General features: G+C 37.1%; 1 protein-coding gene across 1 annotated transcript in view; it reads right to left on the bottom strand.

Moving 5' to 3' along the window:
* Positions 1 to 17,940, bottom strand: part of ACSS1 (acyl-CoA synthetase short chain family member 1) — a 65,765-nt gene extending 47,825 nt beyond the window's left edge. The window contains exons 1-2 of the mRNA XM_003759030.4: positions 17,456 to 17,940; positions 830 to 926 (exon numbers count right to left, since the gene is read on the bottom strand). Coding sequence (XP_003759078.1) covers positions 830 to 926; positions 17,456 to 17,837 — 479 coding nt within the window. The 5' untranslated portion in view covers positions 17,838 to 17,940. The remainder of the gene's footprint in view (positions 1 to 829; positions 927 to 17,455) is intronic.
* Between the last annotated feature and the right edge of the window lie 780 nt (positions 17,941 to 18,720).

Genomic DNA, 18,720 nt, shown 5'->3' with positions numbered 1-18,720 from the left:
ATGGTCCCTTTTACCAACACTAGAAGAATACAGCTAATAGTGGATAGGAAGAACATCAGTAGAAAGATAAAGCCATGGGACAAAATTAGTCTGGGTCAGAAAAGCTGTAACAGCAAAATCATATCTACTATCTGTATATTGTACATATTACTGAAGATTAATATATCAGAAATTATAATAAAAAATAAATCAGTGAAAAATCATACAAAATTTGGGTGGTTTGGTCTGTTTGACACCCGAACAAAAATAAGTCAATTAGCATCCATATATGAGATTCCCAATTAAATCAATTTCTAAGACTTATAACATTTAAAAGGGGAGCAGTGGTACCCGAAGTGAGAAGAGAATCTATTATGAGAAAGATTAAGTCATTTGTATATTTTGTGTATCAGTAGAAATACAATGTGAAAGACATATTAGGGAAAGATTTTCTGTAGAAAGCCTTAAAATGCCAGGCTAAGGAACATCGTCATTACCCAATAGGTAATGAAGAGACATAAAGGCTTTAAATCAAAGGAGCAAACATAATCAATACAGTTGGGGGCAGGGAAAATTTTAGAGATCCTCAGCCATAATAAGTATTCCATCCCCAATCCTTTTATTAGTTTTTTTTTTTTTTTTGGGGGGGGGGGACTGGGGTTGAGAAGATGGTTAAACATGGACTTTTTAGCCACAAATTATTGGTTTTTGCTAAGTTGGAGACAAGGAACTTACTGGGCCTACCTTTTGTAGGATTTTTTTTAAAATAAAGACAATCAAAGAGATAATTTTGTCATGATAATAAGCATGCTGTTCACATTGAAAAGTGACTGGAGAGAATGCATCATACCTGTATGTGATTTTCACTTCTGTACCAGGTTCATCCCTCTCCCAGATCAAAGCAACTCTATCCGGGGACTTCTGCACATGTTGATCCAAGCAGTTTACTGTATTAAAAAAAAATAAGAGTTACATGTATTACTTTTAGGAGAAAGTACTAACAATAAATCAATGGAGTGGCTTGTTTGAGTTGGCAAACAGCACCCCACAGGAATGGTGAGCCACTATTGTTACTAAGTTTTCTACCCACTTGATGAAAGCAAAGGATTGTGGTCAAAACCTGGAAAGGATGATGAGTTCAAGAAATTAAAAACCCACAAAGATCATTCTGTTCTCAAATGGATAAAACAAAAGCATTCTAGGGAATACAGGAAAGGGGATTGCTTTAGCTCCTAAGTAAAAAGGAATCACATTTGATACTCCAATGCAAACAGGAAGTGACTATTTTCATAATATCATCTTTGATAGGAAAGAAGAGAATCAAGAATTAATAAGAAGCAGTTTTCAAGGATCTAGTCACCAAAACTCTGACAAAATTAGCAGATCCTATACTAAAAAATGATACAGTCACTGGGAAAACCCATCCATTTGGCTTGGGCATTGTCCTCATTACCCCAGCTGTCAGATCCAGCATGACTCACCCTTATTAAACAGAAGAATCCTTTCCATTTCTTTTACTGCAAGTTAAAAAGATTAGGAAATTCCTGTTCTATGTACATTGTGTTAAATAACTGCTCCCCACTTTCTTAATTTTCCAAATGAACTAGAAAACTTAGCCTTGGTTAATGCCACCTGCCTTTCCCTTCAAACAACTTAATACTATAATTTGATTTTTCTTTCTGTTGAGATTGGTAATTGTATTTGTAATGACCATAAGAAAGCTGATGCTATCCACAATACTTAGGGAAACACTTCTTCCTACAGCTCTGTTTCTGAAAAGAAAGTTATTCCTAGTGTTTTAGGAACAGGTGAATGGGATTTAGGAACATGCATCCATACAGGATGAGATCAATGGTTTATCCAAACCAGCTGCTTATCTCTTACAGTAGGACAAGGAAAGTTTTTAGGGGAGATTATACTAACTCCTTCTTAAAGTATAGGAATATACTATGTATATAGGAAGGCTGTGTATATTTCAAATGTCATCTTAATCACTTATTATGCAAATGTAAAGCATTAACTATTCTAACACTTTCTTAAACTTATTACAGACGAGGTTCTGAGAGAGTTGAAAAGGAGATGCTTCTTCCAATTCTAGTTTAAGAGTTATTTCCCTTGCTAAAATGAGCACTACAATACCCAGACAAGTAAGAGGCTAAAAATTGTGGGGGAAGAGGGGAAAAGCAACTCCCATCAAAGAGAAAGGCCAGGGAACCCAGAAGATCAACTAACTCACTCTTTGTCCTGTGAAGGGTTTCAATAATTGAGCAATATCCCCAACCCAGCCTAGTTAAGCAACCTGCCTAATTCTGCCAGCTGAGCAGATCAAAATACATCCATCACTGATGACTCACCACTGATGAAGTAAATCTTGTTGAGGATTGTCTGGACAAAAAAAAGGCTTTGCCACTCTGGAGCTATGAGATGGCAATATGTGTCCCCTACATTGCCTTGCTACCATTTTATTATAAATTTTACTCACTCTTCCCCTTGATGAACTCTATGTGTATTTGTAAAACAATGCAACAAGTTAAATCCTGAGAGATGCTTTGTAATGATTTGGCAGCTAGATGGTACAGTAGATAGAGCACTGGTAAGGAGTAACTGAGTTCAGATATATCATCATACACCTTAGTTCTGTGAGCCTGAGCAAGTCACGATGTCTGTTTCTCAGTTTTCTCATCTTGTAAAATGGGGATAATAATAATTCCTACCTTCCAAGTTTATATTGTGATGAAAAAATATTCATAAAGTGCTCACCACAGTGCCTGACACAAAGGAAGTGCTATATAAACGTTAACTATTATTATTGTTGTTACTATTATTATTGAAACTACTGTTCTTACTCTGACATTTGATTTGCTCATTACCATGACTTAGTGGAAAAGGGGTACTAAGTACTCTTTCTTCCTCTCCCTCAATTCACCATTTCATGGTCCTATTTTTCTTCATTCTTCACTATTTCCTCAAGAAAGACTTGAAAGAAATTCAGGGGTGAAAGTTTCCAAGACAGAAAAGATAGTGCTTCAATCTATAATCCATGGCTATAAAATTAAGCCCAGAATCTTTAGATTGCTTTTCAAGGTCTTTCAAAATCTCCCTAACTCCATTTCCCTCTACTCTTACCTATTACTCTCTAGACATATTGCTCGCCCAAATATGCCATGTACATTAATAAAAGCCCGAAGTTCTCAAACTTGGGGAAAAACAGCAAGCATCATCTAACCCAACTCAGTTTTGAAATAGAAAATCCCCTCTATAACACTTCTGCCATGTAGTTGTCAAGTTCTACCAATGGGGAACTTACTACCACCCAAAGTAGCCCATTCTATTTGAGGGTACCTTTAACTATTAAGAATTAGTTTCCCCCCCTAGCTGTTCTGAATCTGTAGCTTTCACTAAATGCTTCTGGTTATTCCCTTTGGAGAGAAGCAAAATAATTCTAATATGTCTTATACAAGGCAACTTTAAATACTAAACTTTTTCTTCTTTAGGCTAATCATACCCAGTTATTTCCACTGATCATCATCAATATAATTTAAATATTTTTCTATAGTACTTTAATGTTTATAAAGTAGTTTCCTTATAGCAATCCTCCAGAGTTATGCAAAGATGGTTACTTTCACTACTATGGTAAGAGAGCAACAACACTTCTCTTTTTTGGGCTCATGCCAGTAGGTCCTATTGCACAACTAAAAATTTGTTAGACATTACCCAAGAAACTGAAGATTCCTACAACACAGACTAATTTTTCCACTAAAAACATAAGACATAAGATCCTAGCCCCAAATTCCTCAGACTTAATAGACTTCCTATTGTCATGAGAAATCAACATGGAGTCAACAGACCTTTCTTAGTGGATATACTATTTTGGCAAATATAGTATTTGCCAATATACTATACTGGCAAATGTGGAGGCAAAAAGCTTTACTCATGAGAATCAAAGTTTTGTCTTTGCTGTATTCCTTTTGTTAAGTATTAAACAGTCTATGAATGTCTCATTCTAATTTCAAACTTGAACAGCCACATATAATTAAGTCAGACCTAGCCTACAACCTATCTCATATCACAGAGCATAGTTTCAAATCTTTATATCCTGTTCACCCTCCTCTAGCTACAATCCATCTCTTGTAAATATCTTTCCTAAAATCCAGCAACCACAATTGAATTCCATACTCCAGACATGATTTAATCAGCACAGAGGATAGCAAAACTATCATTTCCTCTGTTCTGGAAAACAGTGATAATATGTTAGCTGACACAGCCTATCTTAATAATGTCTAATATTTCATTAGCTCTTTTGGTTGTCATTCCACGCTGTTGAATGAGACTGAGTTAATAGTCATTAAAATGCTAGGATCCTTTCCTCTCCAAATCTTTGACCTTAGGCAATTGATATTTTAAATTCAGGTGTATAACTTTATATATATATTAAAAGGAAAGAAAGAAAGAATAAAAACCTGGAATAAAAGAGGTTTAGTAGAGCAGAAACCAACTGCTTCATCTATTAATCTTGTGTTTAGCAAATTCCTTTTCTTTTACTATTTGCAAAGAGGGGATGGGAGAGGAAAAAGTATAAGAGGAGAAGATGGAGGAAAATATTAAAAATCATAACCATGAACATGAGTGGAATGAATTCACCCAGAAAGGAGAAGAGGATAGCAGAATGAATATCACTACAAGAAACACACTTAAAACATAAAATTAAAATTAGGGGTTAGAGAAAAATTTTAAATGCTTCAACTCAGATAAAGTTACAGTAAATGTATATAATAAAATACATAAGCAGGGAAACCACATTATATTTAAAGGCGTAATAGATACTAATATCAATACTTTATTAGACAAAGCTATAACTAAGGTGGAGTAGCTTGGACTTCAGAGGCCCCTAAAACTGAGCACAGAGGTTCAGTGCTTGGAGTCAGGAAGACCTAATTTTAAATCCAGTCTCAGACATTTACTAGCTGTGTGACCCTGGGCAAGTCACTTAACTCTGCTTCAGTTTCCTGCAAAAATGGAGCTGAAAAAGGAAATGGCAAACCACTGTAGTATCTTTGCCAAGAAAACCTCATGTAGGGTTTTGGTATATTTTAGCCCACAAGGTCTTAAAACAGTCAGATTGGACTGAACAACCACCACCTGGGCATTGTCCCCAGGCTACCTAAGTTTAAAAAGTATTGACAGTAATTGTACTCCTTTGGAATAGAAACTACCAGCGGGCCTCATTCTTCTCTCTGGTAGATGATGGCTATTCCTATAGTGAGGTCCTCCTAGGTCTAAATATTCTCTAATCCCTCTTCCTCCAATAGCAGCCTCACAATGTACCACCCCCAGAGGTTATGTTCCAGGTCTTTGCCATACACATTTAGATATCTCCTAAGTCTTCTCAACAAAGTCTTGTTTGCACTATTGTATAATAACCTGAAGTCCTTCCTTACCCTATCCCACAATTTTTTGGATATTTTTCCCTCAGGCACAAGAATCACCAACTGTGACTGTTATTAGATTCAGCCTGTCATTCTAGCTTGTCAAGATCTTTCTAGATCTTGATTCCATCATTCAAATTTTCCATTTTATTTGCTTTCTTCTGCCTGGAACAGCTTCTCTCCTCATTTTTGCTTATAAAAATTTTGTGGATTTTTTCATCCTTCAGGGATGAACTCACATTGAATGTCTTCAGTAAGACCTTCCCTGACAGTTTTCAAGCTTTATTGAACTCTTCTTCCTCTGACTTCCTCTAGCACTTATAATCTATAAGACAAATTTGATATTGTCATATACTCCCTTGTGAATTTAATTATCTTTTTACATCTCTATCCTGTCTCTCCTGAAATCCACTGTATTATAAGATCCTTGAGGGCAGGTTCATGTGTCTCAGAATTCTCTGTATTTTCACCCCAATAGCACAGGATTCTTAATATAATAGGCTTTTAACAAATGTTTGTTGTTAATGATGATGGTGGTGAACAATAAGCACCATGTGCTTTCAATCACATAATGAAGGATCAGGGAAAAACCTAGACATCTTCAATTGTATAATTGTCCCTCCTACTTCTGGAGGAGATGATGCTATTTTTGCTCATTTTGGGCCTCTGCTCTCTGAGGAAATTAGGTCTCAGGCCTGCATTTTGTTTACTAGCTCAAACAATGGCAGAGGGCACAGAGTTCCTAATTTTAACAGGACATTCAGTGCAGAGAAGGAACAAGGATAACTTTAATGTCTGGCAAAGGAAGAATAATAAATGTAGGCTGGCAGGTTAATTTGCTGAGTTAATATTCCAGTCAGAAAGTCATACATCATAAATACACACATAGGCTTACTGGTTGCAGATCTGAATTGGAAACAATTACACTTCCCAGACTCTAAAATTGGATAAAGTAATCAAAGAAGGGGCTAGTTATATATTTCTACATAGTGACATCAGCCACTATGTTTCACCTAAAAATGGATATATCCAAGGATTCTGCTCTGGATTGTGTTCTGTTTCACTCTTCTCTTTCCTACCATTTCTCCTTTCTCTTCCTTTTCTTCCTCACCTCACAATAAAAATATAAGATCCTAAAGGCCTGGAATATAGTAATATATATCTAATGGTCTATTGTTTGGTTGATTGATAATCTCAGCTCTCATGGATAGCTCCATATAGGTAACTCCCAGATTTATGTTTCCAACCCTCCTCTCTTCCCTAAGTTTCAGTCCTATTACTACCTAATGGACATTTCCTATCAGATGTCCCAAGATATCTAAAATCCAACATGTCTAATGTATAACCAATTATCTTAAATAAAAAAGAACTAACCCTCTTTTGAATTTCCTTTTTGTCATCAATAATCCCATTCCCCTCCTAGTCTTTTTAGATGAGCCAATCGTGTCTCTTAATTCTCTCTCCCTCCCCCAATATCGGTTTGATTTAAGCAAGTCTTATCAATTTTATTTTCACATCCTTTATGTTTCTTCTTCTTCATTCATATGACTACCATCCTATCACTTATTTCATAGCCTATTATCATATTATTTCATAGCCTATATTATCATAGCCTCCAATCATATCATTGGAGAAGGTGAAATTTGATGCAGGTTGCTTACTTAGGAAACTATGATTTCCTCTAGTTACTAAAGTGAGATTACTAAAGAACATCTCAGACCATGTCAATGTCATGCTCAGAAAAATTCAGTAGCTTCCTACTGACTCTAGGACAAAATAATTCAGACCCATATTTGAATTTGGGGAAGCTTGGGGGTGAAGTAGATAGAGTGCTGGGCCTAGAGTCAAGAAGACCTGAGTTCAGATTCCTCCACATTATTAGAACCTCCTTACTCCCAAAAAAATGCTATTAGTATTTCGTTTGTCTATATATTGCGTTTACTTATATGTCTACATACTGTTTCCTCTATAAATACAAGGAGTTTGAGGATGAAAATCAATTAATTTTTCTCTTTGTATTTCCAACATTTTTCATGGTTCTAGGCACATAGTATGTACTTAATAATGATTGGCTGATTGCCTGTCAATTTTGTTAAGGAATGGCACATGTTCTCTAAACTATAGTGTTTAGAGTTGATAAAGGGAAAAGAAATACAAGGCTATTCACTGTCCTCTTGACCAATAAGAAGATTTTGCATATTTCTCCATGGAAAGTATTTCACAGACATAAGCTCCAGGGAAAATTAAGGAAAGTATTTTCTATCTCACAGTTGTCTACATAGTGCTATAAACACATTGGCCTTCAATAATTATTCAGTGCTATTGCTGAAGGAAAGAAAGATTCCAGCAGGAGCAGGGAGAATAGCATTTGAGGCAACCAAATGAAAAGTATTTATAGCATTAACAAAGAAAGCTCATCCTCCACCATCACTCAGGGCAGTTAGGGAAGGAAAATCCTGCTTCCAAGAATGGTTGGGCAACAAAACAACTGTTCTTATTAAAGATCCGGTTGAGTCTTATCTTTTAAACTACAATGACCTTTTGCCCTCTTGCTGTACCTCAGATATGACATCCCACTTCCCTTCCTAGTCTTAGCACTGGCACAACTCCACTGTCCCACAGCCCACCAGTGTGAGACTCTCTCCTTATTGATGGAGGTAATGACCCTAACCTGCCTGAAACAATGTACCCCCTCCACACGGCTGCCTTTTTAAAAGCCCTAGCTTCCTTCAAAGCTCACTCAGCTTAGGTACTACATGTTGCATAAAGCTTTTCTGATCTCTCCAGGTTTTAGTGTTCTCCCACAAATTGCTTTATATGTAATTTGCATATACTTTGTTTTGCTCATCTATGTGGACATTGTATCAGTGCACAGGTCCCCTAAGATCCCTCCCTATCCCGGACATTCTGAGAAAGGTAAGCCACTTGCAAGCTTGTCTTTATATCCTCAGTCCTTAGTAAAGGGTCTCACATCTGGTGAGATCTTAATAAATGCTGAACCGAACCCCTTTTACTAATATTCATGTACACCAACATACCAAGTGATGCTTATATAAGTTCTCTCATCATCTCAAATCTCAGTTCTCTCATTTATAATAGTGGACAGAGCACTGGGCATAAAATCAGGAGGATGTGAACTAGGTCCTAGCAGAGATTCGAACTAACTGTGTGACCCAAAATCAGTGCTTAAGTTTTCTCATCTATAGAATGAGAAAGTGAAATGGATGGCCTCCGAAGTCCCATTATCACTAAGTCAGCTGCACTTTAAGATCCCTGAAGCAAAAATTACATCCCATATCTTTCTTACCTACCAGCACCCAGAACAGCATCAGCCCAGTGTATATGTTGAAGTGTTATGATTGATTATTAATAATATTAAAAATGAACAATTCCACAAATATAAAACTTCAGTAAATGAGGAGGAGAATATAAATGCACTGGAGAATTTATTTAAAGAAATTCTTTTGTGATGTGAATAATTGTTCCTTAATATCTTTTGCATAATTTTAGATTATTATATATATGGTTGAAAGTGAGGATGTATTATTATTATCAATAATAATAACAATAAGAACCTTCCCCATTATAATAATAGCTTATTTATATAAATATATAACTTTACATAAAAGAAAAATTAGAGATGATGATTTGCTTCACAAAAGAATGCCTTTAAATAAAAAATGCTAGCCCTCTCTCCCACTCCATGCATTTAAAATACGATTTGATTTACTAGCATTTTATTTAAATAAAATATTTAAATAATTTATTATTTAATTTTTAATTTATGGAATAAAACAAGCATTTCTATAATAAACTGTCATAAAAAATGGTTGCATATAAAACTGCTAATCTACTAAGTACAACTTGCTATTTGTTTTAAATATATGTTAGCATGTAAATTTCTTTTTTTTCCCTTTTTTCTTTCCTTATTCCTCCAAATATATTTTTATATGAAGAAAGGTACCTCTATAGTCATTAGGAGAAATTCAGTGTTAGTTTCTAGTCATCTTCAAAAGTGGGGTTCTTAACTTGAGTTCTATTGACCCCCTAGGTCCATGATGTGGAGTCCATGAGGAAAAAACTTACACTTTTATTTTCACTAACCTGAAATTTAGTATGTGCTTTCATTATGAATTTTAAAACATTATTCTGAGACAATATTCAGAGACTTTACTAGACTGGCAAAGGAGTCCATCAAACACACACACACACACACACACACACACACACACAAAATGAACTCATGTACGATATGAGTCTGCATTCCTGATTCTGTGAAAGACTGTGGATAAGGCATTGAATGAAACCTGGACTCCAAAGAATTAAATGGTTTGCTTCTCGTGCAAATGAGCATAGCTGTATTACTTATGAGTATGTCATGAAAATGAGACTAAAGTCATACAATAGTTTTTATTCTGACAGAAAAGGACTCTCAGAACATATATACAAAACCCTGACTGACTGACTTCAACTGAAAACAAATTTTCAACAACTTGACTTAAAATTGTAAATGTATACAAACTTGGTTTTTGAATATATAAAATACAATCAGATGGAGAACTGGGACCAGAGATATTAGAATATAGGAAAGCCTAATCAAGTATTTTTAAAATTATTTTCATCATAACCCTCCATGCTTTTGTTTTTTCATTTCCTGATTTCTCTGACATAGATTTAAAGACCATACCTTACAAACATCTGTTGCAATATCTGTAGTTCAACAAAAGCTGGATTTGAGAAACAGAAAAATTGATTTCCTAGAATGTTCCTGCAAGGAAACTCTAACCATAGAAATAAGACCATAAACATGAAAAATCATATAAACCTCTATTTTCCAGAAAAGAGGCATATGGCTTTCACACCCCACTTTGGTCCTCCCTTCCACCCAGCCCAAGTGATCTCATTTAAGACTTCCAGGTTTCTTGGCTAGCCCTGATTGGTTAAATCCCATCGTTAAATGTACCCTCACCTAGAACAGAAAAATTGGCAAGAGACCAGAGTGATTTCAGAGACATAATGGCAGTCGAATAATATATAATACCACCTCTTGCTACTGTAACAGGCCAATCAGACAGGCCAACTTGGTTTCATTGTATTAGAGATCAAGTGAAACATGGCTTTCCCATATTTTTATACCCCCTACTCCAGAGATTTCCCAAAAGCTAAGGTCCCCCAACTTTTCGAGTAACCCCCTGCTCTAATACCATATTTCTTTCTTTCTTTTTTTTCTTTCTTTCTTTCTTGCTCAAGTGAAGAAGACACAGTCAAAGAATTTCAAGAAGATTCAACCTTCCCTTTTCTAGTTGTGACTATATCATGTAAGATATCTAACAAGAGGGATGATGGGAATTTCAGAAATAGAACACATTTTGGAAAAAGTAAAAATCGGACTGAGTCAGCTGAAAAGGACTCTAGAATCAAAGGAAATTTGGGAAAAAAAAACCATCTCTTGGTCCCAGAGTATTCTAAGGTATTACTAAAGAGCAGTGTATGTGGCATTCTGGTTTGTTGTATTTCTCCTTCATGATCCAGTTCACAACCCAGTTGAGCAGTCAGGAAGGGTCTCAATTACAAAGAACAAAAGTGCCTTGAAGAGATCAGGAAATAGACCTCTGAGTTCATAATTATGTTAAAAAGCTAGCTTTCTGAAAACAAAGACCAGTTTATGAAAGGAGCTAAATCTGCTGTCATTTCCAGAGTTAATTGCATATTGCCCTTATACCTGATCATGAAAACCTTGAAATGATACTGAAACAGGATAAATTAGGAAGAGCTGATGAATCTAAGTACATACAAAAGAAATATATTTCCATATAGTTATCAATTTTAAAGGCATGCAGAAATTGATCATTAGGTTCTCAAAAACAGAAAGATTCCAAACTAATAGGGGGGAGGAAGGAGAATGTAGGTGGTGTTTTTAACAATAAAAGACAACAGTAAATAACAACCCAGATGCCTGTTTTTTCATCTCCATAGTAGAATCTCATTTTTATGATTCTTTATGCTTAATAATAATAGCTAACATTTATATAGTGCCTACTATGTGCCAGGTATTTTTAAAAATATTATTTCATTTGAGCTTCACAAAAACTTGGGGAGATAAATGCTATTCTTCTCATAACACAGTTGAGGACACTGAGGCAAACAGGTTAAGTAATTTACCCAAGATCATATAACTAGTAAGTGACCAAAGCCAAATTTGAACTCAGGTCTATTCTGACTCCAAGCCCAGTACTCCATCCATTGTACCACCTAGCTACCCAATTTCACAAAGCATTATCCTTACAATAAACCTGGGGATTAGTACATATATGTTCTACAAATGAGAAATGTTTTTTCTGGCTTGTCACATCTGTAAAAAATATCTTAGAGTCAGCACTAAAACACAACTTTTCTGGACATACAATCAACTGTGTCTCCAGAGTTTTGGTCAATGTATCCCCAGTACTCAATCAAGAGCCTTTTACACTGGGGACATTTGATAAATATTGTGGAATGCAATTAGTCCATTAATATCTTTATCCTAGACAAGCTGAAAACAACCACTTTGACCCAGAAAGAAGAATATTATGCTATATTACATCTGGGAAAGTATGAAGTACTTTCAGTGACCTCAAACTACTTCCTGTTACATAAAGCTTATTCTGTAAAATTCTCCCAGTGATACTTCATGACTAAGAATCATGGAACATAGAAATTTCAGAAATACTTAAATTATAAAAGATAAATGCTATAAAAATTATCAAAGACAAATATTAGTGTAAAACAAAGTGTAGTGGTCATATATCAAAAATGTAGAACAACAAATGGACAGCCAAAAGTAATTTGAGGTGCTAAAGGGAATAGAGTACTAGCCTTAGAGTTAGGAAAACAGAGGTCAAATCCTACCTATAACATTTATTTTAGGCAAGTTACTTAATTTCTCCTAACCCCAGTTTTCTCATCTTTAGAAAAGAGATAATAATATCCATAATAGTTCTACTATACTACCTCACTGAATGGTTCTAAGGCTCATGTAAGAAAATATGTACAATTCTTTGGAAACGTAAAGTGACAGAGAATGGATGAATCAATTAAAATATATGTCTATAATGTAATATTGTTGTACCATAAAAAATGGCTAAAGGAGTAATCTCATAAAAATCCTGGGAAGATTCTTAAGGGGTACAGAGTGAAGTAGACAGAACCAAAAGAATTTCCACAAAACTCACAAGATTTTAAAGAAAAACTACTTTGAAAGACTTGAGACTTCTGACCAATGTAATGAACAAATTTCCAGAGGACCAATGGGGTAGGTAGGCAAACCATAGTGCACAGAGTTCTGGGCCTGGAGTCAGGAAAATTCATCTTCCTGAATTCAAGTCTGACCTCAGACATTTACTAACTGGTCAAATCACTTAACTCTGTTTGCCTCAGTTATCTCATCTGTAAAATGAGCTGGAGTAGGAAATGGCAACCTGTTCCATTATCTTTGCCAAGAAAACCCCAAATGGGGTCAGGAAGAATTAAACACAATTGAAAAATGACTGAATAACAACAAAACAACAAATAATGAAGCACACCAACTACCTTAAAGAGATGATGGTTTCAAGCTACAGAATGAGTTACATTTTCAGACCCAGTCAATATAGGAATTTGTATTAGTTGACAACAAATATTTGCTACAAGATTTTTGTTTTCCTTTTTTTCCAATTGGGAGAGAAGTAGTGATAGAATTTCAAAAAGAAAAAGGAAAAACAGAATTACATTGGAGAATCTTTTAAATGTATAAAAGAAAACAAGCCAGAAACACAGTCAAGCAGAAAAGGAAAGCTTAGAAAATTATGTGCTGAATTTACATATATATATATATATATATATATATATATATATATACTGAATATATATATATATATATATATATATTACATACTGAATTTCCCCAATGGGTTTTTACTAGTTATTATTTAAAGAAATGTTATGGATCCTGGAAAGTCTCCAGCAGAATACCTTCAGGGATTTGTACGCGGCCCTGTTTTGTTTAACATCAATGACTTGAATAAAGCCATACATGAGATTCTCATTAAATATTCAGACAACACAAAGCTGGGAGACATAGTTAACAGAGGAGAACAGTCAGGATCCAAAGGAATCTTGACAAACTAGAGCACTGGGCTGAATCTAATAAGAGTAAATTCAATTGGAATAAATGTAAAGTCTTGCACTTGGATACAAAAGATCGGCTTCACAAATATAAAAAGGAGGGAGCATGGCTAGATATCAATTACTCTGAAAAATCTCACTCTACATCAACAGTAGATATGGCAGCCTAAAAACATTGGATGTTATCTCATGTTTTGTTAGGAGAAGCATGGCTTCCAGAAATAGCAAGGAGATTGTCCCACTATATTCTGCTTTCATCAGACTTCATATAGAATATTGTTTTGAATTCTGGATTGGAGCCATGGATTGGAGAGGAGAAGAGAATAAAGGAAGGAAATTGAATAGGTGTGTAGGGTAGTGGTGAGAGCTTCCCCTAAAGTAAAAGAAATGAGAATATCATTGAAATAATGTATTGAGTAATATTGCTGGGGGCAAAATAATCACTGTCAATTTATTTGAAGTTAGAAGTAAAAGAGGGGAAGCATTAAAGATTTATACTGGATTAATAGTAGATAGGACAACTATTACTGCCCCTTAATAACAGAAATTGTGAAAGAAGGGACAGCTTTTGGGAGAAATAAAAAATCACAGTTATAAATGTGATGAGTTTATTCAATTCCACAAATATTAAATGTCAAGACACTACTCTAGAGGAAATGAGGATAAAATACATTCTAGACCATGATTTCAAAGATACACTAGAATGAAAGTCTCACAGATCACCAAGGGATAATGGAATAAATGTGAACCAAAGGTATAGGCATAGGATCATGAGAAATCTCAAAAGTGAAAAATCACTTTCCACCAGGATTTCATAAGACTGAATCTTGAAGGAAGAAGAGCATTTGAACAAAAATTCCAACAATATAAGGGGGGAAGGTGGTAGGGGAATCCACTTCAAGTATAGATGGGTAACATGAGCAAAGACAAGAGAGGGGAAAGGGAAAGATGAGAATTAAGAGACAGTAATCCTACTTGAATAAAACTGTCACAGAGCATGTGAAGACTTAAGCCTGAATATTTAAGTTAGAAACTAAATGTGGGTATCAAATAGGATCAGAAATTTATATTTACTCAGGAGGCAAAGAGGAGCTATTGAAGCTTTTTGAGTAGATGATTTACATGGTCACATTTTGAAGGACTGATCAGAGAAGAGGAGCTATTGAAGCTTTTTGAGTAGATGATTTACATGGTCACATTTTGAAGGACTGATCAGAGAAGAGGAGCTATTGAAGTTTTTTGAGTAGATGATTTACATGGTCAGAGAAGAACATTAGGTAATATTTTGAAGGCCTCATCAGAGAAGAAATAAACCAAGAGCAAAAAGAACAGTTAGAAGCCAAGTAGCTGAGGCAATAAAAGATGAGGTAAATTAGATGTTGTAGGAGTGGAGAAGAAGAAATCGATGCCAGAGATAGTTTGATAATTGTTTCTATAGGACTTGTCAACTGATTGAATGTAGAATGAGAGAAAAGAAAAAATTAAAGTGACTATAAGATTCTAAATCTGGGTGACTAGAAGGATGGACATATGAACATGAACAGAGAAATTAGGGCTAAGGCCAAATTTAGAGAGCAAGATGAGTTAAATTTTAAAGATGTTGGATTTGAGGTACCAGATGGTCATCTTGGTGAAGATATCTGAGGTAGGCAAATGTTGATTCAGGTATGGAGTTGAGAAAACAGCTCACACAGATTTAGGGGTTATCTGTGTAGAAATTATGGTAAGAGCTGTAGGAACAATGATATTGACAAGATGACTTGGTAAAGAGTAAGGACAAGGGAAACAAGGAGAGATCAATCATTCAAAGAACATCAATATTAATGGGTGTGAAAGAGGAGCAAAGAAACAAAGAAGGGACCATTAGAAAGGTAATAGAAGAAGCAAGCAAATGATCTAGCTCAGCTTAAAGCCTCCATGCAAGAATAAACATATAGGGGACAGCTAGGTGGCACAGTAGATAGAGCACCAACCCTGAAGTCGGAAGAACCTGAGTTCAAATCTGGCCTCAGACACTTAACACTTCCTAACTGTGTGGCCCTGGGCAAGTCACTTAACCCCAATTGCCTCAGGGGGAAAAAGAATACATGTATAGATAAGCATTTGTCTTCTTTTATGATATTAGAAAGTAAGAGAGTAAGAATATTCAGAAGTTCAGAATGGTCAAAGCTATTAAATGCTATGGAGAGGGGTGGGAGAACTGTAAGCCTGCTTAATGGTCTTCTTGTCCAACCTTTCTTTTTATAAAAGAAGAACAGGCTCAACATAGGAAATGATTTGCCTAAAGTTAAAAAATGGCAGAGCAAGCAAATTCAGATTCTTATTTAGAACCAATGTTTTTTCCAGTATGTCACAAATACCATACTGAATTTTGAGTTCTATTTTCTTCTTTCTAGTTAAATATGTTCCTTAAAGGTTTGTAACATGCCTTCTATGACTTTCTATTACCCTATAAAATGCCTAGTGCTGTACCTTATATTTTTAATGACTGAGTCAATATTTGTGAATTAATAAATCCAACTGACAATGTTTGAAACCAAGAAAAAAATAAAAGGTATAAGACCCTTTATTATTGAAGACCGGCACCCGGTGTCAAAACTCTTACAAGTAATTGGCCTTGAAAATGAAGTAAGTATATCTCTTAGAAAATCTAAACGTATAGGCGACCTTATCCTGAGGATAATAAGAGTTTCCTACAGGGCTGAGGAATTTCGTCTCAGCAAATAAAGCATTATCTGAGCAAGAGGATAATTTTTTTTTTTTTTAATTTACTCTGCTCATTGACCAAGTCTCACTCTTTTTTGGACGCTACAAGGAAGCATGTTTTTATTTGTTTGTGCGGGCAAAATTAATACTTAGATAACTTCTCCAGACGACAGTTTCTCCCTGGTGCCCGAGTGATGCGTCTGGGTATTGTGGGATAGTCACTAAGGCAGACCAACTACCAGACTGCAGGAGTCATTTTGTTTTCACTAAGGAGTTTTTAGCTCGAATCCTAGGGGCGAAAAAGAAAGGGAGGAGAGGAAGCCAGAACTCCCGCAGCTGTCTAGGTCCTGGGGGAATCGAGACAAGAGCTCTTCCTAGCTCAAATTTATAACCCGGACACAATGAGGACACAGGCATTGAGTTGGGGTGTGAAGCATAGGGGAGAGGAAGGAACCAGAGTAGGATGTAATTCCCTGAGTCGCCTATTCGAGTCTGAAGGTCCCAGCTAGCTGCCCAATACAAACTGATCACCTACCTAGAATGTTCAGCATGGAAGGATAAATACAAAGAAAAAGCGTCTTCTGACATCTCAGTCATCTTGGACAGCAGCTGGAAGAACTAATTCTCTCAGCCTGCCCCACGAAGCTGGCAGGAAAGCAGCTTGTGGGGGAGGAGGAGGGAAGGATGGGCAGGGGGCGAGCGAGTATTCCGAGGAGGTTACAATGATCAGTGTTGAAAAGTATGAAGAGTTCCTCGGACCGGAAAGGTTAAATTTAGGGGCTCTGTGGGATAATCTATGGTTTGCAGTGGGAAGAGGATACTAGAAAATGACGTGACTTCGGACTTTGCCTACAGATTATTAGGGATAAAGGAAATAAAAGTAGAGAGAAAACCGGAGGAATTAGCGGCACAGAATGGGTTCCTTGGGGAAGATGAGGATGACTGGGGGAGCTGGGAGTAGTGCATTGTTTGGACAGGTTGCTAAGAGTATCCAAATTTCCGAGGGACTGATGTCCGGGTTCTACGAGTTGCTAGGGACAGGTGACCAGGATTTCTAGGGCAAAGTGTAGGAATGGGCTCCTAATGGTTGTGGGTTCAAGGAAGAAATAAAACGGTGGAGGAAATAGAAAGATGGAATACTTTCAGTTTCTTCACCCTTTCCTTGAAATGCCACCCCACCCCACCTCCATTTCTAGTCTTACCCGACACGTTTAACTGGCCGCCCAGGAACCAGCTGATCTTGCCCTGGCTGAAATCACAGTCCTTGACTGTATGGTAAGGGGTGTCCCACACCAGCGTATCCCGGGCAAGGCGCCCCCAAAATACTTGGGGCTCTCTGACAGCCTGCTCGCACAACTCTGCGTAGGTGCTGAGGGTCCTTGTCACCGCTGGGGCGGCGCTGCCGGCCCCTTCCCGAGCAGCCCAGAGGCCCCAGTTGCCGCTGCCCAAGAGCCGGCTGTGCTGCTGCAGGGGCAGCGTTCGTGACCCCACGCCCCTTGGGAGCTCCCAGAGGCTCCAGCACAGACTGCGGAGCAGTCCGCGGCCCCCGCCGCTGGTGCTGGCGCAAAGACTCAGAGCACTCATAGCGCGTACCCAACCCCAGACCCGGTTTCCCTGGAGCCCCCTCGGATCCTGGCACAGCACTCCAAGCAGGCTGCAGTCTTCCAAAGCGAACTAGAGGAACTCAGCGAGGCGGGCATAAGCCAATAACGGGCTCCTCCCATTCTTCTTAGTCCCTCCCAACTGCCAGTTCTTGGGGGAAGGGAGGGAGTGGGGGGAAGTGGAGGGAGAGATAGAGTGTGAGAAAGAGAAAGAAGACATTTAGCGTCCCTACTTTCCCCGTGATGGAAAGCTAGAGGGGGACTTGTAGTTGCTCTCTCCTTCCCTCCTCGAAGCTTCCATCCCCTTATCAGGTATCTTTCTCTTCTCGGAGTCCATGCCCTAGGGTTCAGTTATCTTTACCCCCCCCAACCCCTTTCCTGCTGTCATCTGCGGGGGGTGAGGGGGGAGATTAGGGAAGGTTATGATTTCAGGAGGGGAATTTAGGGCTTGGAAAACAGCAACGTTCTAGGAGGCACTTCTCAGTACCTGGAGAGGATGAGGAATGTGGAATGTAAAGTTGAAGTTTTGCTTTGGTTTCGTTTTGAAGGTTGTCGTTGAGCCTAGTAAAGCAAAGCTATTATCTGAATCTTGTACAATCTTAGTTCTGAGAGAGACCTTAGGAATCCTTGAATTCAAAATAGAAGTCTAGAAAGATGATGACTTGTTTGAGATCACAAAGCTATGGAGGTCTAGAGAATTGGTGGGTAACTTGTTCAAGGTCTCTAATGTCAGGCTTTCAAACCAGGTTTACATGACTGTAGGTCCAGTGCTCTTTCCACTATATGTTATCTTTAAGGAAATGAGAGAGAGAGAGAAAAAAAGAGAAAGAGAAAGAGAAAAAAGAAAGAGAGAGAGAGATCCAGTG

Source organism: Sarcophilus harrisii, chromosome 2, assembly GCF_902635505.1.
Source record: "Sarcophilus harrisii chromosome 2, mSarHar1.11, whole genome shotgun sequence".
NCBI lineage: Eukaryota > Metazoa > Chordata > Mammalia > Dasyuromorphia > Dasyuridae > Sarcophilus > Sarcophilus harrisii.
Note: the sequence above shows the minus strand (reverse complement) of the source record. Positions and strands in the feature narration are given on the sequence as shown.